Here is a 24,381-nt window from a genome sequence, read left to right on the forward strand (position 1 = left end):
AAGTATTTATGTTCCAGCATTGTATAACAGAATTTATTTTAGGTTTTAATTAAGTTTAAGATTATACGTTTTTATTTGGGGGGCCGCAAAGCAAGGCATGCAAAGGGGGCCTCACATCAAAAAAGTTTGAGAACCACTGATCTAGAGAAGGGGCTTTCAAACTGGGGTCGGGGGTCCCCCAGGGGACCTCCAGAAGGTTGCAAGGGTCCCCCTGACATTTTAGGAAAAAAGTTTATGGAAAAATGATAAAAGTCCACAGTGTTTATCAACTTTTTTTGCTGTTGATAGTCTCCAGAATTGTTTATAATTGAGTTTTTCTCACTTTAGTTTCTTTTTTTGGACATAAAGTGAAATGGTTGCCGACTATTAAGATTTAGAAACAATCTTTATAATATCCTATTCATTATTTATCTAGCCAATTTTAAACGTTTCTTTACACAAAAAAATATATACAGTAGATTGATTGGATTTTAAAAAAGTATAATAGTATAAAATAAATTCATATTTGGGGTCCTTGACATGATAAAGTTTGCTCTAGAGGATCTGAGTTGTTTATTTGTATCAGTGTTTTGTTTTGGGTAAACCTGCAAACTTTCTATTGAAATGAGAAGACAAGACTATTCAATACTTCAAGTGTGTGATCAGTGAAGAATCACAGCACATCTTTCCTTCAGTCACGTGATGTGAGAATCATTCAGAACACAAACACTGGGCATGTGTATTATTAAGAACACACTCTAAAATAAAGCGAGACGATCTGTCAGTGTTCATTCTTTAGTTGTTTAAAGAGAGATTTCTTCTTCAGGCTCTCGGGGGTGTGATCTGTAGAAACACTCGTCTGATGTTCTGATGGGTTGATCCCTCGTGTCTTACAGATATTTTTATAAGATGATGTTAGAGCCGTGAAATCAAGCGCTGTGGATGTGTGTGTGTGAGGTTTTCTGCTGGCTGACCTCTATCTCATCAACTACTGAAATGTGTTTGTGTCCATAATCTGTTTCACTACATTTTCTGCTTGGAATCCGACGTAACTATTATGGGCTATTTCATGAGATCATATGAACGGGTACACGTGTCAATGACATGACAATACTGTATATTGATTGATAAATAATTTCACGTGTTGTTGATGTGTTCGCAAGTGTTAAATGTCTGTTTTCTGATCATTTGTTTACGTTGTTCAGAGAGGAATCCGGAAAGAATAATTGATAACAGCTTTATGTTTTTATTGTGACACCTGAAGGTCAAACATACAGCTATCACCGCAAATACTTTCCTGGATTTCACTGAATCTGAATGCTTGTCATGCACTTCACAGACAGACAGACAGACAGACAGACAGACAGACGTGTCTGTCCACAGCAGCTGGCGTCTTTGTCCTCTGTGACCCTGAAGAAGAAATATTCATCAGAACACTGGCGCTTCATATGCTGGAACACAAACCCTCCGTCCTCACTTCATGTGCTGTTTGTGAAATTCATAAAATGAAGCGTGAGAATAAAGAGGAGCAGACGTCTCTGTGGGGTTTTATCAGGATTATCATCTGAGCTGCATGTGGATTTTCACCATCTCCACCAGATTTCTGACTTCTAAGACTTGTGTCCTTGAACACAGAAGTGTTTATTTTGTCCTGTGCCCGTGTTTCAGCATCCGTCTCTCGTGAGGAGCATATGAACACCAGCAGAGGATTTGAGAACTGAACCTCATTCCTCACGTCTCATGAAGGTCAATGATCGTTTTATCATGTGAATGTGTTATTCTGAGAGAGTCTGCTGGACTAAAGGGTTAAAAGATGAACCAGGGAGGAAATATTCCCCAAATATCTTTCACTTCTTAGTTTGATTAAAAGAGAATTAGAAAAATTCTAAATTCTCAAATTAGAATTAAAACAAACGTGTTATTTAAGATTATTGTTTTTAACTTTTGCAAACCACACTTTAGGGCAGATCAATTCTTTTTTATTTTAAAATATTAAGTTTCGATATCAGTGAGTGTGTGTGCCCTGCGATGGGTTGGCACTCCATCCAGGGTGTATCCTGCCTTGATGCCCGATGACTCCTGAGATAGGCGCAGGCTCCCCGTGACCCGAGGTAGTTCAGATAAGCGGTGGAAAATGAAATGAAATGGAAAGTTTCGATATCTTGATGAATTGAGAATGAGAATATATAGAGTGTCAATAAAAGCCAGAGTTTAAGAAAGAGTTTGAGGAGGATGATTCATGTTCCAGTCGCTCGCTATAGTCTGATCATTCACTGGTGTTTCACACGGATCGTTTTTCTTGTAAATTGTAAATATAAAAACTAGTGGTGGGCCGTTAACGGCGTTAACGTGAGACTCTTATCGCGCGATAAAAAAAATGTCGCCGTTAATCTATTCTCAAAGTTGTGTTGTGAGCTGGGTCTATACTACGCAAGCTATGATGACTTTCACCTTGATATTTTAGTGCGGATGTATACCAGCTTAACTGCACTGTACGGGGCGAGAACGAGATTTTTCAACTCGCGTGATTCGCGTCATTTGCGGATGCAGAAGCCGCCTCATCATCTCATAACCAGGGCTTCATTCGCGCGATTCGCGCAGCAAGTAGGTCTATTGGCTCTTTGCATTAACATATAAATCACTCGCGCTTGACACGCCAGGTCTGGTCTGAACACAACATGACGTTACTGTGAAATTACCGCATCAAACGTGACGTGCTAACATGGATGCAGCTATGAAGCCGCCGGGTTTGCTTCAGGGAATATTAATTTTTAAGAAGCTTCCCAATAGAAACATCGACAAGACTAAGGTAGTTTGCACCTTGTGCAATGCGGAATTGGTTTAAAAAAAACACTTTCTCACAACAGGTAGTGGTCTAGCTTTAGTTGAAACCAGTAACTTTGTATTGAGATCTAATGTATTATGGCACCTGTATGACATATCGCTTGTTGCTCCCTCACTCTTTGTAAGTCGCTTTGGATAAAAGCGTCTGCTAAATGACTAAATGTAAATGTACTGTAGGAGCTCTTCCAGTCTCAAGTACCACCTAAACGCATATCATCCCTTAGCTAATGCGGAAGTAAACACAAGTTCATCTTATTGAACATTATTTAATTTTCATCACCAATTATCATAGTAGAACAGCTTTCTCAAGCAGTTTGTGATGCATTTTGGAAACAGGAGATGAGCCCCTGGTCTAATGCGCCACCTGGCTTGAGAAACCAGTTCTCAAAGACTTACTTTTAGTCATTATTTGGGTAGCACACATATTCTGAATGCCTTCGGCAGAATTCAAATGAGCCATTTTAATCTAGATTAAAAAAATTAATCTATGCCCACCACTAATAAAAACATTTAATTGAATTGAAAACAAGCCTCACACCATTGAGCAAACAGAAGAAGTTTACGTTATCTGATAACTTTATTACCAAGTTAAAAAAAGACAATGAATTACAATATTTACAGAATATAGAGAAAACCAAAGGAATAAAACTGTAAACAACCAGTCTAGTCGACATCACAAGCAACCATCAGAAATCATCAGGATTTTTATCACAGAAGGCCAAATGGAGAAGAAGAGGTTAAAGTTCAACTATGATGCACCTTTAACAGTACAAGAGAGAGAGAGAATTAAAGGGAACCCATAAAACTAAAGCATATATATACACATATATACTGTATATATCCAGTGTGTTACCACAGCGTGTCAAAAGCTCATTTCTTTGATGATTCTCTACGTCGTGGGGTTTCTTTCAGACAGGCTGAGCTGCTCCTTATGAAGGAAACGGAAGGACTCTCAAAGGTACAAAAAGAGGAGTTGTTTTTTATTATTATTCTTTTTCTTAACCAGACAATTTACAACAGCGTTGAACAGTGGAGAGCTAAAAACAAACATTATTCTATTGGTTTCGTATTTTCTTTCTATTCTTCTGTTTTTTTTCTTCTTCTCTGAGTTAAATATCAGAACAACATTTAAATGAAGTTTCTGCAACAGCACAGTTTGAAACACGTATGGGGGAGGAGTTTGGCTGCGAAACGGCATGCACGACATTACCCAGAAGGCCGCTGGGTTTTCTCAAAGCAATGTTCAGTCATTGCTCGAGAAAGACAATCATATCTCGGGCTACTTTGGGAAGCGAGACTTTTGGTCGAAAGGGTTTCTGGACGTGTGTGTGTGTGATGGCTCGTGGTTATCATGGAGAAAGAATTTCTTCTGCTTCTGGACGGAAGCATCTGGAGGCTGATATAAGGCTTTGGGGTTTTCCAGCAGCATCGTCCGTCACATTCAATCTCTGCCTTACTGTACAACTGCCATATGAATGTATCTCATGTCAACATACACAAACACAAACGGTGACAAGCTTTGGAAGTGATTTCAAACTTTCGTTCTGCGGTTTTCTTCATCATTTCAAAGGAATATTCCTGATTCAATCCATCTGTGACATTACACAGACAACCGTTCACTCGGCTTTACAGTCATTCAGAATGATTCATTTACAGTATATGATGAGTGTGGAAATTTAAAACACGTTTCATCACGGCACACACCAGGTTTACACGCTCGGACTTTTCCCTTCACATTACTTTATAACCAAGATGATTTTCTGTGGTATGTCAATAAAGAACAGGTGAACGTGGAATATTCCTTTCAAAGATCAGGCGATGATACAGCTGCTGTGTCAACATCTGAGATTCTCTGCATTTATAATGCGTTTGTGTTTGTTAAGTGAAGCGTTTGTGGGGTGTGCTGGGAAATCCAGAGCAATACAAAGTCTTGAAAAGTAGCAATTTGCTACGAGGTTTTTTGGGGATGGTTACGATTCTCTAAAATCTTCATTAAAACAAACTTGTGATATCCAGATAAATAAGATGAGAATATTCCTCAAGGAATTCAGCTACAGGAAGATTAACACAAGGCTAAAATGTCAAAAACTGAAACCGTCAGGCGTCATTCCGATGGAACGGGTCGAGTCCTCGTGGAGAGAGAATACGGCTGGTGTGTTTTTAAAGCTCAGAGCTCCTATCAGAAATGTGAAACACACACACGCACCGTCTTCAAGACTATCAGTGTGTGTGTGTGTGTGTGTGTGTGTGTCAGTTCACTGGAAGCGTGGAAGACATTCCTTTACTCACGTGACCTGTACATCATGTTTATTGTGAGTTAACCGTACACGCCAATCATTGTAACACTGTTTTAAATAAATGAACGTGATAAAAAGTGCTTGAAGTAAAAACAGGTTCACGTGATGCTATCAAGAGGAACTCGTTTGACCCGGAATCCCATCGGAATACTCGCCTGCCAGTGTCATTCACTATTGGTTACCAATATATCAACATCTGTCCTGAGGGACCAAGACACACTTTGTAAAAATTCAGTGTAAGATTGAGCAACTAAACAAACATGAAGGACGTCAAACAATCCGAAACCTCAATGTTTCACAGGTGGAATCTACCGTGGCGATTACCTTCAACAAACATAGCTTTTTCATGGAATATTAACGCAGCAGCCGATGTTGTTCTGCAACAAAACAAACGAACGAGAACAGACAAACTTTCAAAGGAACAAACATTCTGAAGCACGTCACTGAAGACTCTACAGCTTTCGTTTAGCCTCTTAAGGGTTGCTTTTGGTCTCCAGCATCTCTTTGTCGTCCTGCGGGTCAGACTGAAGCGTCCTCTCAGCATCCACAGTGTTACTTGATAGGTCCAGGCCTCTGTCAGTCACAGACACAGGGCCAATCAGAGGCAGAGTTGATGACAGACTGCCGTCCTGCTTACTGCCGTTAACAGTCCTAAAATCACAAGAGATCTCATCAGAGTCTCCGCCGGCTCAGATGAGAGTCAACACAGAGGAGAAACCATCAGTGAGTGCGTTTACATGCAAAGTCTTTTGCTAAAGCAAAATTCGTTCGCATGGTCCCACGAAAATGGGCAGGAACAGGATATGACATGCACAATGGCATAAAATGAAACGTTTCACCGTTTAAACTTTATCATTCGCTCCTGGTTCTATTGCCACCGCAAACCAAACCGCTTCTCTTTTATTTGGTTAGATTGGTTTTTTAAAAATCTTTTAAAGTGCATTGTACATAACGGGATGATTCAACACTGCTACAATGAGTGATTCCTCCCTTTTAGATTTTTTGTAGCAAGAGGTCACGTAATGACATTTTGGTCTTATATTGGTCTCACGCACTCACGTGATTGAAATTCGCAGGTCAGAGTTCACCAAACATGAACTTTGCTACGCAACGAAATGCAGAATATTGCTTGCGTTTCCGGTCTGTCGCATGCTTATCAATGAAAGTCAATGGAGGGAAAATTCAAGTGTGACCGCGGCTTTACTCTGGTTATGCTTAATAAGGTGAGATATGTAAGTCATGTAAACTTGTAAAACGGCTTTCTGTTATGGGTTAAACTCATAAACTGCGTAAATAAAACCCGCTCGTCAAATGTAATTTTTTGCCCATTACTCTGATGTGGGTTTTCTTTCAGTTTCGTTTATGTGCACATGTGTGACACAAAATGGCCAAAATGGAAAAATCCCAAATGGAAGTAGCAGTAAAATAACATATAAAAGTCCTCTCTGGAATCATGAAACTATTGTTTCATATGCAGGTACTGTGGACATGAGAAGAGATATAAAAACACAGCTTCTGATAGTTTTCCCGCTGCAATTTTAATGACGCTGCGGTGACGTCACTGCACGCCAGAAACCCGGCAGGTCTCAAACTTCCATGTGAAGACGGTTTTATGCGTATTCAGTGTATTGCATGTAAACACGTGAACACAGGTTTTTATGCACATGCGTTTATTTTGAGCATGTAAACGCACTCAATGACAGAACGCTGTGTCTACATCGGATGCGACCGGCTTGTTTTGATGGGATTGTTGCGCCGCGCCACCTCCAGTGTGGACATAATGTATAATGTAAATTATAATGCGTTATATTGTCATTTGTGATGTCGCATCGCGCCGCATTCGGTGTAGACACGGTGTAAGTGAGGAAGAGACTCACATGCCGTGACGAAGGACGTGACGTTCCCATTCCATGCTGAGCGTGAACGTTCGGCCGCAGAACTCGCACGGATAACGTTTGCCCTCCGGAGACTCCGGAACGCCTGCATTGCCATGACGACAGAAAACACATCAATATTGATTTCCGCACCATTTCAGAACAAAGCTCGGGAGGTTTTGATGATAATTATTCATGGCTTAGCATCCTTTCCATTTAGCTGATGCTAATGAATAAACGCTTTAAGAATCCTGTTTGATGTCATGTTGAGCAGAGAGGAATCATGACGTGTGTGATATACCCGTCACATCTGTGGTGTGGCTGGGCTTCTCATGTCGGCTGTCTGTCATCTCCTCCTCGTCGTCGTCGTCCTCTTCGTCCTGCTCATCCATCAGCTCCTCTTCCTCTGCAGTCTCTGCGTCCTCTCGCTCCTCTTCCTCACTGCCGCTCGTGTCCTTCACTTTCTCCTTCAGCAGCTCCAGCTGATCCAGGTTCACCCTGCCCACCAGCTCCAAGTTACGGATCACCTGTCGTGCGTAGGGTCAGACTGAGGTCAGCATGACATCACGTGTTGTTTATTAACATGACCGACGTGATGCGATGACGTGACTGACCTTGTGCTCGTGTTGCAGGTGAATCTCCAGCTCCTGCAGGAGTTTGCTGTCGTAGTAGCACAGCTGACACTGATACGGCTTCAGTTCCTCGTGTTTCTCCACGTGCTGCTGGAGGTTCTGCTCGCTGGAACACGTAAAGGTGCATTTATGACAGCGGAACACCACGCCCTCCAGACGACGAGACAGCTTTGAGCGCGACACCTCCAGCGGTACCACACGCTCCTCTGAGGAATCACACACACACACACACACACACACACACACACAAACAAACACAAAAATCAATGAACAAGAGAAAGTTGGACTTTTATTCTGTATAAAAGGGATACTTCACCCAAAAATGAAAATCTGTCACCATTTACTCACCATAAGGTGTTCTAAACCTGTATAAATGTCTTTGTTCTGCTGAACACAAGGAAAGATATTTTGGAGAATGTCAGTAACCAAACAGATCTCATGCCCCATTGACTCCTGTAGTATTTATTTTCCCTCCCATCGCAGTCAATGGAGGAAGAGTCTGTTTGGTTACTGACATTCTTCAAAATATCTTTTCTTGTGTTAAGCAGAACAAAGACATTTGTACAGGTTTGAAACTATCTGAGGGCGAGTATCTGTATTTTTTGGGTGTCCTGCCCTTTAAGGGTGGTCAGATGTGATGGGCTGTCATGTTCACCTCTGTGCAGGACGATGTGATCGATCATGCTGCTCTTGTGTTTGGTGTGATACAGACAGAAAGGACAGCGCAGATCTTTAGGAATCTCCTCAGGACTGCTGCTGTGACCGCCCTCCACATGCAGCGTGAACGTGGATCTGAAACACAAGCAGACAAACAGAAAGGAGTCAGATCACACCCTGAGAGTTTTGTCTCTCGGCACACGCGAGAAGAGTTTGAGACGTTCTGGAGATCTCTGTAATGCTGAATGTGGCGGTTGTTCTTACTTGTAGCAGGTGAAGAACGAGCAGTCCTTGCATTTAAAGAGCTTCTTCCCGCCGTGCCGGTCGCGGTAATGTCTGCGCAGACTCTGCATGTAACCGGAGCTGAACTCACAGAACTCACAGGTGAGGATGATGTCGGGTCGAGGGGGAGCCACGGGACCCTCCGCAGACGGGCTGGACGACACGTCGCTCTGAACACGAGACGCCTGCTGGAAATGACTCAACTGCTGCTGAACGTCTGACGGCTCCAGATACCCACCGGGCTCTGAGACCCAGAGAGACAGAGATCAGCCGTTACCATGACAACAATAAACAGTTACACGTGTGTCAGGGGGCATGTCACCGAAAACTCTTCCTTGTGTGTGTGTGTGTGTGTGTCGGGACAACACGGCTCTGTCTGTGTTCGGTTTTTAATTGTATGATGGTTGAATGTATCGGAGATCTGATGTCATGAACATCACATCAGCTGCTCACCCTGAATATGAATTATGGGCTGTATCGTGCATCTGTACATCAGTTTCTAAAGCCAACAGCAAAACCACAAACTCATCTCAGCGTGAGAAAAACAATGACGCTCCAAACACTTTCTGCTCTTAAAGAAACGCTTGAATACTGCCAGATCCTCTGATCTCACCGTTGCATTCTGGGTGAAGGGGGGGTGATTGTTCGGCGTTGGGTCGTGTGGTTCGGAGAGCGGCTCCAGCTCTGAGTTTGGGAAGCGTCAGAGTCTCTCCATGTTCCTGCAGTGAATGTTCTTTCAGCTGACTGATGGTGGTTGTGGAGAACAGACACGACAGGCATTTATATGTGTGTTCACCTGAAAACAACAACAACAACAACAAACCAGGTCACTTCTAATGTCTGTTCACATCATCTCTGTTTTTGCAGCAACTCAACTCAACACAACAGAATAAGCCAGTTTGTCAATGAGACGTTCTTCAAATATCAATTTTTTGGTCAATGACTAAACACACATTTTCTCTTCGTTTGTTTTGTCTAATGGCCCAATTTTTCCAGGATCTATATAACATTGTATAAAATGTCATAACATTGTTCATATGAATATACATATTAGACTTTTTTGGAGCATATCGAAAATAAATGTACCTTTTTACTCTTTAAAATGTCATTTCTCTATCATAAAAAACAGCATTAATCTTTGAATGACATGAGTGTGAATTATTCCCTAAAATCTATCTCTCTCTCTCTCTCTCTCTCTCTCTCTCGTTAATGTTTGTATTTAAAGAGCACAGGAGAAGGGGCTGCTGGGTAATGCAGATAGAAAATAGCCGATCAGACGAGCCAGAAGGTTGACACAATTTCTCATGATCTGCCATTGAATGACTTTCACACTCCAGTGAGAGAGAGACAGAGCTATCAACAACAAGTCACGCACACACGTGCACACACACTCTCACTTAAACAAAGCTTGATTGAATTCATCAGATTTTGTATCCAGAATAAAATGAAAAGATCTCTGTTGACTTCATCACGTCTGTGCATGTGTGTGTGTGTGTGTGTGTACGCGCATGTGTGTGTGTGGTCTCACCTGCGTGTGCTTTGTGCAGGTGACTCTTCAGGCGACTGAGGTACGAGGATTTAAAGGAACACAACTTACAGCGAAACGGTTTCTGATGTCCGTGGTGAGACTGAACATGACGATCCAAACTGGAGGAAACACAACACACACACAGATGAATACACACACATCACAATGTGATTTAAGAACAGAAGCACATCAAATCAACATAACACAGATAATAACAGAGTCAAGGCCTAAGGGTCAACACACTACTTATAAAATCAACATTTACATTCATGAAAAAGTGTGTGTGTGTGTGTTTGTGTGTGTGTCAGACAGACAGGTGGCCAATGAAATGAGTGCTTACTCAAAGTCATACGTGTCTGCTAACAACAAAAGCTCTGGAAAGATCCAGAATGTCTGAATGACTCCACAAGGACAGCGTCAGAGAGACGTGTAATGATAACATCCAGAAGATGCCGCTTTTGTCCTGAGACGGGGATCATGGGAAGGAGGGTTTTATCTCCGGCTCCCGTGTGGCACATGAATGCGGCATCTTTCTGGGTCACAGAACATCCAGTGAAGACGGATTTACTCCAGAGACCAAAACAAAAACTGCTCTGTGAAAACATCCCGCATTTCCACCAGAGCAACACCTGACACTTCACTTTATATTCAATCTTTCCCGTGAAAAAAACCCTCAAGAAAGCACAGATCACATGAACGTTTCAAGATGCAGAAGAGCGACTCACTTGTGTCTGAAGGGAGAGGAGAAGTGACAGTACTGACAGCTGTATTTGTCATTCCTGCTGACCAGCGCTACAGCCGAGTGACTCCTCTCATGAGAGCGCAGGCCCTGCATGGACATGAACATGCGGTTACACATGCTGCACGGGTGACCGGGAACCGCTGGCGTCTTCTCCTGATCCGCCGGCACCGTCTCCACGGGAACCGACTCCTCTGTCTCCATGGGGACGGCGGATGGAGGTGAAGCCACCTCCGAAGGGTCATGGTCCACGGCGGCCACATCCTCTGGGTTGCCGTTGGAGACCATAGGAAGAGCCACAGGTGTCTCCAGAGTTTCCTGCTGTCGGAGGAAACAGGAAAAAATTAAGCACAAGAAGTTTTTTCACAAAACCAGTTGACATTTCATCAATATCATCAAGAGAAACTAATAAGAAATCATAAAAGATGTATCGTACAGTCTAAACATGATGCAGGAAAAGATGTACGAGTCATTCGGTCAATACTGTTGACACTCATTCAGATACTAAACATATATGAATCATTTTCTTGCATTAGAATGTTGATAATTGGGGATTTCAATGTAATTGAAAATAAAAGATCTTTTTATACACATGCTTATATTACTTTGACTGGGACATGTTTGGTGACATAAAAAACTTGATCTAAACAGTTTAAAAGTACAAATGATTAGAAACACTGGGGGTGAAGAATGGCACCGCTCACGAAGGGTCTTTCTAGTGTCCAGCGTGTTTGGTCCTGAACTAAAGCTCAGGATGAGAGTTGAGAATCACGTGCCCACTCTTCAAGTCTGGCCTTCCTGTGGGCATCCTGGCACTGTCAGTGGAATACTAACACTAAACCACTTGCACTCCATAGAACAACTGTATACACGTCAAGACTCCACTCAACAGACAGAGCTTTCCTGTTGCTCAGTGGTAAGAGCATTGTGTTAACAACGCAAGGTTGTGGGTTCGATCCCATGGTATTGCATATGCGCAAGTATAAATGTATAGGATAGGATAATACAATGTAAGTCGCTTTGGATAAAACCGTCTGCCATATGCCTAAATGTAAATGTACGGACAGAACTCACCCACACGGCTGAGATCATCAGATAAACACTGCATAACACGGATCACTATTCATTGTGGCCTAGTGGCTAGAGACTCAGACTTGTAACCCAAACGTTGCCGGTTGGAGCCGCAGTACAAGCAGGGATTGTAGGTGGGGGGAGAGAATAATCAGCGCCCTCCTCCACCTTTATTATTACGGCTGAGTTGAGACCCTTGAGCAAAGCAACAATCTCTCAACTGCTCCCCGGGCGCCGCTGCAATGCCTGCTCACTGCTCTGGGTGCGTGTTCATGGTTGGGTTAAATTCAGAGCACAAATTCTGACACACATTAAGCCTGTACCACAGTTGTGTTCAAAAACATAAACTTATTCATTCTCCTTAATCCACATCAATGTAACGCACTCTCTTGCGTCTTCTCAGAGTCTTTTGCAACACACTGGAGGATCTGCTGAATTTCAGCTGTAAAATCACTCAAGAGAAAAACTGGTCAACTGAAGTGAGCAGGTGAAAATAACCAATGCCTTTATTTCACATGTTAGTTCATACCTTCACATGACCTTCCTTAACCTCTCCGTACTGCACGTGCTTCCTCAGGTGGTTACAGATGGCTCGGAGGGTGGAGTGGACCTCCACACAGAAGTTACACCTGTAGCCAACAGGAGTCTTCTCACCGGTGCTCTCCACCTACAGGACGACAGAAGAACTGCATCAGTCACGCTCCATCTCACTCTGGGCCTTTAAAGAAAGTGTGTGTATGGTTTAGATCGACGGGAAGCGGTAAAACACTCACCTTATTCTCTGCTTTCGCTTCTGATGGCTCTTCAGTAGTCTTCAGTTTGCTTTGAAGCTGTTTTCTTCGTTCCTGCCTCATGGTTCTTTTCTGGAAATCTTCATTGTGGTTCCTCAGATGGAGGCCGAGTTCTGGAAGGGTCAAGAATTTGCTTTCACAGTGAGTGCACTGATAAAGCTCCGTCCCGTCTTCCGCAGGGCTCAGAATGGCGACAAAGTCCCGCTTGAGTTCTTTGTCGTGACAGTCGTTGTAATGCATCACCAGCGTCTCTGCTGCATCGAAGGAGATCTTGAAACATTTCAGACATTTAAAGGGCAGCCACTCGACCTCGGGTTCCACCTCATCTTTAACCTCAACTACATCCACAACCTCGGCGGATGGAGGTTTTTCTGCCTCGTCAGAATAGATCACAGTGAAGTAGCGGCCCAGTTTGCTTGAGGGCTGTTTTTTGGGGAAGACTCCAGGGTGACGCTTTATGTAGTGAGAGACAATACTCTTCCTGCTGAAAGCCTGAAAGGCACACAATGAACACTTACGTCTGTCCACCGCCTGCTTCAGTTCCTCACTCATCGCTGAGGTTTCCGTTTCGGATGCTAAGGGCACCGCCACCTTGCTGGAATTGTCGCTGATCGTTCTGGACGCCGCCAGGCAGTGCGTGTAGTAAGCATCGATGTCGTGTCGTTTCTGGTAGTGCGCTGCAAGCCCCTTACGGATGGGGTTGGTGTAGGAGCAGAGGGCGCATTTAAAAACATTGTTCTTCCCCTCAGGCTGAGCTCTGACGTTGTTGTGTTTGATCCGGTAGTGGCGAGCGATGCCTTTGCGTGTGGAGCAGAAGTACTTGCAAAGCTGACATTTAAAGACTGCGTTTCTGTCACACTGAGCGACATAATCACAAACCCTGGACACTTCATTCACACTGCTGTTACTACATTCGGCAACAGAATCGTCTCGTGCAGCTGGAGATCGAGTAGAATTCGATCTGAACATGTCTGAGGCAGGCTGGTTATGATATTTCTCATAGTGTATCTTGAGCTTCTCTAAAGTGCCGTGCGTGTAAGGACACATCTTACAGCGATACGCACCGTAGCCCTGCCTCTGGGTTTTAGACCTATCGTCCCCTTCGCTTCCCACTTCGTTCATCTGTTCGACATCATCTGCAAAGTCTTCGGCCGTAACTTTGATAGATGGATGGCGTTTCTGGTAGTGCGTGAGAACTCCGTGGATTCGCGAGTTGACGTACGGACAGTGTCTGCACTTGTAAACTGAGCTGGGGTTGATGTCTGCTTCCTGAGCAAAGTCGGCCGCTTTTACCTTCATGCCCGGATGCTTTTTGCCGTAGTGAGTCAGGAGTCCGTGCAGACTGTTGTACTCGGACAAACACACGGTGCACTGGTAAGGGTTGTTGGAGATGGACGAGGCAGCAGAGAGAACCACATTGGGGTGGCGCTCATGAGTCAGGCGGATGCCCTCGGATGCGTTCTCCTCCTGCTGGTGACTGCTGAACGGACTGGACATGGAAACAGGACCTTTAGCCAACGGTGGGAGAAGCTTGTCGGACGCTTGATTTCCCTTAATGATGTCGATGAGGACTGACTCGTCACCTTTGATGGCCCATGGGTGGACCAATTGATAGTGGTTAGTTATGTCCCAGATGGAACACGCCTCAAAGGCACAATCTCTACACTGGTAATGCTTTGTTTCTGAGTTTCCAGCCTGTCTGCTGCTGGAGGTGTCAGGGCCGGCCCACAGCTTGCTGGCCATGTAAGCGTAGTCGACATTGTGCTCAGGATGGCGTCTTTGGTAATGCATGAGGAGTCCGCTGGGTTCGGCGTGGGAATATATGCACCACTCACAGTGATAACCAGCCTCCAACACACCATCCTGAAAAGCCCAGTGTAGGATAGTCATGGCCGTGGCCTTCACAGTAGGATGATCCTTCTTCAGATGCTTTTTCAAGGCGTATACGTAAGGAGACGTGTACACACAGTGTCTGCACTTCATAGAGCGCAACGACTTGGATTTTTCGGCATCTATGGCTACGGTTGCTGTGGAAGTGGAGCTTCCCGCTTGAATCATCTGAGCCCTCTCTCTTTGACTTCTAACTAAAGCCGTATGCCTGCGGACGAGGTCAGCATTTGCTTTCACATCCCTGTGCTTCTTTTGGTAGTGAATCAACACACCCTTCACAGTGCGGTTTCCATAGTCGCAATGCTGGCAGAAGAACAGCATTTCAGATTCACCTTTGTCAGAAGCTCCTTTGGCGTTGGAATTATTCGCGCCCTCAGTTCCATTGTTGTTCAGTTGCTTTAGAAACTGTTTGGGTGGGGCGATCTGTAACTCATCCATGAGCTTCATGAGTCCCGGGGTGGGGGGTGCTTGCTTTATGTACTTTGCTGTCACTTTAATCTCTGGATGTCGTTTTTGGTAATGGACCAGAACCCCCACGACAGAGCGGTTGTTGTAGATGCAATGTTTGCAGTAGTACACGTCCTCATCCGCAGCTGCAGGCACAACAACATTCGAAGACTTTGGGGTGCTGGACAAGCTGTAGTTGCCGGACGGCTGCACTCTGTCTACAGACACCACACGCATGGTTTTCTGTATGCGGAAGTACGAGGCTTTCTGATCAGGGTGTTTCTTCTGATAATGGACTAAGACTGAGTGCATGTTGGGATTTGAAAAAGAGCAAATATCACAGTCGTACACCACTGTGTTTCCACCGAGACCTTCTCGAAACGCTTCAGCCTCCAGACTTGCATCAGGGGTTTTGCAGATGCTTTTGAGAGCCGGACTTGAGGACGATCTGGACCCGGACGAGGTGGAGCTGAAACTCTTGGGTCCAGAATTTAAGATTTCTCTCAGCGTTTGGGACTCTGCGGCTCCCTTCTGAGGCTGTTCAACCATGTAGCTGGAGAAAATCATAGCATTATTGATCTTCACTGAAGGGTGCATTCTCTGATAATGGGGCATCAGACTCCTCACATTTGGACTCGTGTAGGAGCAGAAGCGGCACATGTACACCAGATCTGGTTGGTTAAAGTTGAGGACATTGCTTGCTTCTGGATGATGTGTCATATAGTGATGCTGCAGATCACTGAAGTTGGTATATTCAATGAAGCACTCGAGACATCGGAAAACTGCACTCTGGTCCTCTGGATCAAGAATATATCTGAAACTGAACTTGATGTATGGGTGCATTCTCTGGTAGTGTGTGCTCACGCTGCGGGCAGACTTGTTTTGGTACTCACAATGTTTGCAATAGAACAGGTTTCCGGGTTCCCCTGTGTATTCTATACTGTCCTGATAAACACCATCTGGAGCATCTTTAGATTCTGCAGAGGCGCTGTAATCGTCTTCATCATCAGAAATAGTGACTTGAACAGGAAGGTTTCTTGAGCTGAGCTTGGACTGCAGGCTGCACTTTCTTTTGCCAACACCTCGCTCCATCTGAAGACCTCGGACGTGAAGGGACTGAGCGTTGAAGGTGTAGCGCTGCCCTCGAATGTTTTCTCTCTCCTGGCTCGTCTCGAAATCAACGTGATTGCCGTTCTCCTCAACATCACCGTCCATTTCCTCAATATTTATCACATCTTCCTGCTGTTGGCTTTGACTAATCTTGCTCTGGAGATTATTTGCTATTTCATCAATCCGTGTTCTTTTTTTGACGGGAGAAAGATCCAAGGGCAGGTCGTTGATGGACTTTCTGGCCGTTTTTCCAATGAGGTGCTTCTTGTTTGAAAATCCTAAGATTGACGTTTGCGTTTTTTTAACGAAGCTTGAAGAGCTGCACGACTCTGATTCGGAGTCGTGTTGTTCATTGACCGAGACGTCTTGACTCGTGACTTGAGTTCCGTCACAGTATGAGTGTTTGTGTTGCTGGTGGACACGTAAACCTTTCAGTGTTGTCGTGGAGAAGTTACACAGTGAGCACCGATGAGGACACTGCTGCTCTTCTGCTGCAGCGGATTTCTTACCGTTGATTTTAGAGCTGCCATTTCCTCCATTTACTGGCTCAGCGCATTCGGCCTGACCGTCTGGATTCTCACTGGTCAGGTCCATGACGCCCCATTCGGAAGAGCCAGCGTGAGATTTTTTGTGTGTGTCGAGTTTTAGAGGGTTGGTACAAAGGAAGGGGCACTCGTCACATTTATGCACCGTAGCTTTACCAGACAAATGAATGTTCTCAATGTGACGTGAAATACTACGACGATGCATGGTTAAGAAGGAGCAGAAAGGGCACTGGAACCGGTTCATGTGTCTTCTGAAGGGAACTCCTTTGGTCTCCAGCAGGTCATTATCCTCTTTCGAAAGGAGAAGTTTAGTCGAATCCTCACAAGCTTCCGTGTAACCGGGCTCATCCAAGTCACAGGGTCCCTCATCTGAACTGCTTCTGGAATCATTCAACAAGCTGGCGTCAAGATCCACAGTAGAGTTTGACATATCTGACGTGACGAAAGTTGATCTCTCGGACAGTATGGAAGATCCTGTGCTGTTGGGTATTTTTGTTGTGAGCTGTGCGTACTGAAAATGTGATATCCCTGAAGTGGGCGTGAGTGTTGCGTTACCGGAGGGCACTTTGATTGATGTGACGTTTATGGAGGAACCGTCGCTGCTTGTTAGATCATTCAGCATCACATTGGAGGTTGGAGTGCTTCTCCTCGAAGAAGCGGAATCAGACTTGCTGGATCCGGCGCTTCCATCCTGAATCTTGGGCTGCTGCAATGACGCCATGATCTTCACCATGTTACGGTGCTTCTTCATCATGTGATGAGCTAACTGCTGCCTCTGCTGAGTCTGAAAGCCACACCACTCACAGTTCAAGCATCCTCTTGACTGAGGTTTGATCATGGACTCCAGCACATGACGTTCTAGAAGATCCCCCTGTGACTCTTCCTCACATGGTTCCTCAACGGAGGAGGCGTCCGAGTCCATGGCCAAAACCTTCGCTGCCACTGGAGAATTCCCCAGTAGACCATCTTTGTGATGCACCTTCTGGTGCTTTAGAAGCCGTGCTCTGTGTGGGGATTTATAAGTGCAATATTGGCAAGAGAAGACTGTTCCTACACCACCCTGTGCGGTAACGGAGCAGACGGTCTGCTTGGAAGTGTTGCGAGAGCTCTCATCGCTTGCCGAAGCTTCGCTGGGGATACTGTGGACCTTTCTAGTGTGTTCACCGAGAAGAGAGCTGGATCTGAAGTACCGCACACACGACTTGCACTGGTAAAATGGGCTTAATGGTTTGTTTGAAGGTTTTGGTGACTGGTTGCGTTTCGTTTGTTTTGAAACGGAGAGGTGCACGAGATCTTTGTTAAAGGTGTGGAGACCTTAAACAGAAAAAACAAACACAGAATAAGCCTTTCAATATCAGAGACGTTTGTAGAAGTCTCATATTGAAAACGAGGAACAGTCTAATATTAGGGGAGGGTGAAAAAATCCTCTAGCGATTCTTATCATTTCACAGATTTCAAATAATTATTTTCTAGATAATATAACAACTGTTGATGTTGTCGGAACATCAGCACAGCTTCAGTTTAGCAGCAGTGATGTTGGGGGTAAAAGAAATACACCCCGTCCCATTTCTTGCAGGGGCATGTTTTTAGAAATACTTCGGATTTGATGAACTCTATGGTAAGAAGGAGTTTGACAAGACATTTGCAATATGCAATCTGTGTAAAGCCAAGGTGAAGTATTTTGAGAACACTAAACGTAAAGACTCATTTCGAACGCTATTATTTCAGCAAAATAGAATAAAATCTAAACATATATGTGACCCTGAACAACAAAACCAGTCTTAAGCAGTACGGGAACATTTTTAGTAATCGCCAAAGTTACAAGATATGGGTTAAAATTACAGATTAAAAAAAAAATACAACCGTAAATGTATAAAACTTTATTTTTGTGAGTGGATGGCCTGCTACACTGCCTCTGATTAACAACAAAAGGCGGTTTTCTCAATATTTTTCTTTTTTGCAGGTTAACATATCACATCAAATTTGAGGAAGAATCATTATTAAAAACCATAAAGGGAGATTTTTAATCAAACCCTGACCCCAAGAGTCAATATGAATGGAATGGTCAGGTATCAAAAGATTCCCACCCCTATCTAATATTACACCAAGGAGTGGATTCTCGGACAGGGGTTAGATTTAGACCAGACTAGGCCTTATTTTAATCATAACATTTAAAAATAATCATGACTGGTTTCTTGAGATAAAACCATGTCATGTATTTTTTGAGATCGATCAGTGGAAGATTTTTCAGTAAATATACTGAAAGTAAATAAACAATAAATATTTTATACATAAATGTTAAAACATTATGAGCAAACATGGCAATTCTAAAAACAAATGAAGGTAAAAGCGACACATTTTCATACCTGCGTCCTTTTTCATGGAGCTGTCGTCATTAATGGTTGAGTCTTCTTCATCTTCTATAGGACTGAGGGAGTTTAAGGAGTTTGACCTGGACCTCCGGGGCGACGCATCGTCTTCTCTCACGTCTGTGGGCTGAAGGAAAGCCGTGTGTACGTCTTGTATGTGCGCCTTCAGCTCATCGTTAGACTCTGCACGGAAATCACAGCCATCACACTGGAGCACTTCCATTGCTCAGCACTCCCTGGAAAATCAGGGAAACCTGGTCAAAGAGAGAGAGAGAGAAACACGTCACCCAACAGAACGAAAACGAATAACAACAATATATACATTATAAGTGTAGCAGACATGAGCGTTCATGTAGAGCGTTGTGTTTTGGGTTTGATTCCCACACTGACTCGACATCTTAAATGCACGAGAAGTTTCTTTTGGAAAAACTTTGCATGAATCCAAATGCAAATATATTTTATTGTGTGAACCACATATGCACTTCTCAAAATGATTCATTTTTAGCAAGTGGTTGGTCAGTCTGTAGCAGGAACTACATCTAAAGAGGGATTATGAGATTATAAAGCACAGCTGGAGAACACGTGTGGGTCTTCATATCTCCATCAGCTCTTCTGGAATAAGATTGAGTGAATCCGCTGAGAGATGAGAAATGCTGAGGTGAAAACACAAAGGATTATGGGCCGGGCAGTCATTATTATTACATCCTGTGACCCAAGAATACTCGGCAACCGCATCAATCAATGACACAAAGCACTGTTTGATTCAGTCCTGATCAATATTTTTTCATTTTCTCTGCTTCATTTTAAAATCATGCAATATTGTGCTAGCATTTTCCCGATAAACAAATGTATGGGTTCGGCAAAACTAAATGAGCAAATCGAATGAAGTCCAAGTTGACCAATGAATGACAAACGAAAAAGAACATTAAAGCAACATGTTTTAATAGGAGTTTCATAATCAGTGTTTCAAGTCTTTGTGCGATGTGAAGATCACATGTGCGATTTGATTGATCATCAAAAATGTAAATTCTGTCATCATTTACTCGCCTTTGAGTTGTTCCTCATGTGTGTTTTTGTATTTGTTCTGATGAACACTGAGGAAGACATTTGGAAGAATGCTCATAACCAGACAGATCTCAACACCCACTGACTCCCATAGTAGGAAAAAATACTTTATCATTCTGTTTTGTTGAACACAAAAGATATTTTGAAGAATGTGGGACAGCAAACAGTTCTGGGGCACTTTTGAGTACCATCGTTTTGTTTCCTACTTTGGGAGTCAATGGTGATCTAGATCTGTCTGGTTATAAGCATTCTTCTTTCTTCGTTAAATATCTTCTCAATGTTCATCAGAACAGAGACATTTATAGCACATTTGGAACAAATTGAAGGGCGAGTAAATGATGAATTTTCATTTTTAGTGAACTTCCCCTTTAAAGTTTTAAGAAACCCTTATGAACATGAAACATGTTTTACTACTAAGAAAACTCCCAAGCTATGTTAGTATAATCTCTCGTAACTACCACAAATGAACTGGTTTCCGTGCAGTAACCATAGTTTACCGTGGTATTGGTAGTAAAACTGTGATGTCCAAATGGTAACCAATTCGAATGCAAAAAAACATCCTAAAGTCTCCTATAGTGAACACATCTAGAAGATATTTTAGTTTGGGGTAAAAGAGGTTTCAGGGCTGAAATTCTTGCGAGATGAGCAGACGTTATATGAGCTGTCAGATGTTGAGCTCTTATCACGGGTGTAAACCTTCGTTCGGTCTCATTGTGGGTCAAGGTCGAGTTTTCATGTAAAGAGCTCCACCCTGAACTCACTAGACAACAATATCTGAAGAATCCCTGAGGTTTGGATGGCATGAAAAAAAAACAAGATAAAAAACAACAATAGAAAGAGTTCACACACAACCTTACAGATTCAACCGCAGCCATTTCAATCGCACACGTGTGTGTGTATGTGTGCGTGTCAGTGCGTAACATGGACTCACAGATCAGATCAGATCAGATCCTCTCACAGATGACAGAATCTATCCAGCAGATGTACAGTACCCATAAACCCCTGCACCAACAAATCAGAGCAAAAGAAAATGTTCTTTAAAAGCCTATAACATCTTAAAAATGTTTTGTTATGACTTGTATGCATTTATTCCAGTCAGTAACAGGCTTTAGGGATCATATGGTAGGAAAAGAGGAGGAATTCTGTGCTTTCTTACAAAGACTGTGACATCTTCATATGTGAGCTCTCTGCTTCAACACACACAACTGTATCTGACTAACACATCATACAAACACTCATGTCCTCAAAACACCTTTGCATGTTCATGAAGATATGTAGGTGTTCTGTAAAGTATGCCTGAGCTCCGTGTTTCAGATCTGAGAAAATATTTGCAGCCTCGAGGTGAGAATGAAGACGAGCCAATGATTCTGAAGACATTCCTGCTCCAAGAAACCCTCTGGATAACTAAATCACTAACAACACCAGATACTGAAGAAGATCTGAAGAATCATGTGCTTCAGCACTTATCCAACGAGAGAGAGAGACAGAGAGAGAGAATTCAAATCAATAAAAGAAAGCTGAAATCGAAATAAAGACAGATTGGGCGTGGTGATATTTCTGCATAAATGTTTTCACAATGACAAAGCAGTTTTACTGAACATGTTACAGTACAAGAGTATTAAAGATTGAACCCATGTAAACTAAACCCAGATGCCCACAGTGAGGAGCCAAAGAGTTGGGTCTCAGACGTTTGGTAAAGAGATAAAGGAACTGAAGATTGGTGTTCTATCGCTTCACGCTCGTGGTGTGAAAGAAGTATCTCAAGCCGACAAAATAACCAGCAAGAGAAGAAAAGAACAAGCTCTAGTCTCACTGGACATCTCATGATGGGTCTGCGTGATATATGTCACACGACAGTAAGACAGCACACAGTTTCCTAAAGAACACTTCCTGAACGACGCCTTCAGTTATTTCAGATTGAGCAGAGAATCATGCGACAGAAATAACCCTCCGCTCTCTGACTATACACATAATCATTCAATGACCGATCCACGAACACTTCATTCTTCACGCTCAGTATTCATCTTCATGGTGTGAATGGTCATCGCTGACCTGCTTCTTTAAGAAACATGACCAACAACACTTCAGACCATGAGAGGAAAGAGAAAACGTGTTTCTTATCAGCGTCGCTCATATGATGTTACTTCTCAAATGTCTGTTCTCCATTATAAGAGACGAAGGTTCTAGTTCCTCAAAGTGTGTGATCATGTGCTTTGACCTCAAATGAGGAAGTTTGAGATGATGGTCATGATAAAACATCTCGCCTCAATCAGACAGATCTCTGGCACGGAGACAGAACATCAGGTTCATCTGAATCACAAACACTTTCTGCTCTCACCTGAAATAGCTGATACACATGATTCAAGTCAAACCAAACTTCCCTCCCATAATCACATGACACATTCTGAAGACTCTCTGACATCACAAAGACCACATTGAGACTTTAATGCACAATTATATTGTCTATTGTTCCATCTACACAAAATGCGGCCTTATTTACACCCACGGTTAATGGGACAGTTCACCCAAAATGTAAAATCTATCATTGTTTAACCAAACAGATCTAACCTCCCATTTACTGGCTTAGTGAAAACAAAAACTATAGGAGTTGATGGGGGATGAGATCTGTTTGGTTTCTGACATTCTTACAAATATCTTCCTTTAGTGTTCATCAGAACAAAGACATGTATACAGGTTAGAAACAATAGGAGTGTGAGTAAATGATGACAGAATTTTCATTTATGGATGAAGTGTCCCTTAGAATGACATTTGATGCGGTGTGTAATGATGCTGTGTGTGAATGTCTGAATTTTCTGACAAAAAGAAGAGACCGAAAGTGAACAGATAACAATGTTATTAGATGTAGAAAGAAGGAGTCGACTCTGAATCACGCGAACGAATCGTCTTTCCTTCTCAGTTCCAGGTCAGATTTGCGTCACTCCGTGCAATGCCCGCCTACTTTCCATTTGCTGCACGTGGTAGACCAATCACAGCAGACTATAGACCTATGACCAATCAGATCAGAGTCAGCAGACAGAAAGGAGGTAATTAAATGGGGATTCGTTCAGCGACTCTCAGATGAATCAAACAAACAGAAAAGTGTGTTATTAATCACCTGACCAAATGTGAATGGAGAAAAAATATCGAAGTAAATAAAATCGGTTATCAAAATCTTGGAAAAATAATCCTGCTCTCAAACGCTGGGGGCATGTCAGCGCTGAAGCCACGCCCACTCGCGTGATCAACCGGAGTCCAGCCCAGTAGACTATATATGAATTATGAGAGTACGTTTTATGGAAGGATTTGAATTCGTAATCAGCATGCTGTCCGGGGAGAGGGCTCAGAGCCCGGTATTAGCCGGAACCCAGAGCGATTCCAAATTTGTATGGTTACACATAGCAGCCTGAAATGTTCAAAGATAGAACTTGTGCACAGAGACAGGCTTCATTGGCATCATAACACAATTATATTTGAATTATAAACAGTGAGCGTCTTTCATATAACTAATCTCATATTTAAAAACTACAATTGATTGCATTTCTAGCGAAAAATTTGTAAAGTTAGTGAAAGTGAAAATTTAATTTATACAAAACTAAACTCCAACAGGCGTTTTTGGCCGCAATTTTATTTTTTCGAGCTTGAGCCTTCCTCAACCAATCACGTTCCTTGCATATTGTTATGGAAACGACAGGTCTTTGTCATTGGTTAGGTATGAAAAAGGTGCTTGACAGGATGTTTTTTCAGAAAATGTGAACTTTAAACTTCAAAAGACGCTATGAGCTGCAGAAAAAGACGCTGGCGTTTAAAAAAAGCGTTTAGGACCATTTAAAAACACGGTTAACTCCTTGGGATTATCATTTTAAACAAACGCTTACACCTTCAAAAAAGAAGTCAAGTGTGAACACAGACCGCTTTGTCTATTTGTAGTGGTTCTCTCTTGAGCTGATGAGGTAGATGCTGAGATTGCCAGCCAGGTGCATTATCTGCTCGTCTCGAAATTTGTTAATTAAACATCGTCACTGAAGCAGGTCGCGATCAAAGCAGTGATCCTCCTTCCGTTCGCGTCTGCATTACCATTTGCTTGTGATTTGGCGTTAGATTTGTTTAGTTGGGCAGAGTGAGAGCCTGAAAGCGTGTGCGAAAAGATAACAACCCGAGCTTGTGTTTGAGCCGACACCTGATGCTAGGCGCTCTAGTGATAGGGGAGGGGCCATGCATGCTCGGACACTCCATTGCGTCATCGATCCCCCGTTTTAGCCCC

The 24,381-nt window shown here is 43.1% G+C and overlaps 1 protein-coding gene across 3 annotated transcripts in view; it reads right to left on the reverse strand.

The window, feature by feature from the left end:
- Positions 1–3,381: 3,381 nt before the first annotated feature.
- The window catches only part of znf462 (zinc finger protein 462), a 41,917-nt gene continuing 20,917 nt past the window's right edge, over positions 3,382–24,381 (reverse strand). The window contains exons 2-13 of one of the 3 annotated variants that reach the window (XM_056730410.1): positions 19,053–19,309; positions 12,677–18,000; positions 12,433–12,570; positions 10,819–11,150; positions 10,094–10,212; positions 9,179–9,361; positions 8,548–8,809; positions 8,282–8,418; positions 7,609–7,832; positions 7,296–7,521; positions 6,998–7,100; positions 3,382–5,771 (exon numbers count right to left, since the gene is read on the reverse strand). In XM_056730410.1, the coding sequence (XP_056586388.1) occupies positions 5,594–5,771; positions 6,998–7,100; positions 7,296–7,521; positions 7,609–7,832; positions 8,282–8,418; positions 8,548–8,809; positions 9,179–9,361; positions 10,094–10,212; positions 10,819–11,150; positions 12,433–12,570; positions 12,677–18,000; positions 19,053–19,278 (7,452 nt within the window). In that variant the 5' untranslated portion in view covers positions 19,279–19,309 and the 3' untranslated portion in view covers positions 3,382–5,593. Of the gene's footprint in view, positions 5,772–6,997; positions 7,101–7,295; positions 7,522–7,608; positions 7,833–8,281; positions 8,419–8,547; positions 8,810–9,178; positions 9,362–10,093; positions 10,213–10,818; positions 11,154–12,432; positions 12,571–12,676; positions 18,001–19,052; positions 19,310–24,381 lie in introns of all 3 variants that reach the window. The other 2 variants (XM_056730409.1, XM_056730411.1) reach the window with 2 other exon arrangements.

This window comes from Triplophysa dalaica, chromosome 19 (genome assembly GCF_015846415.1).
Source record: "Triplophysa dalaica isolate WHDGS20190420 chromosome 19, ASM1584641v1, whole genome shotgun sequence".
Classification (NCBI taxonomy): Eukaryota; Metazoa; Chordata; class Actinopteri; order Cypriniformes; family Nemacheilidae; genus Triplophysa; species Triplophysa dalaica.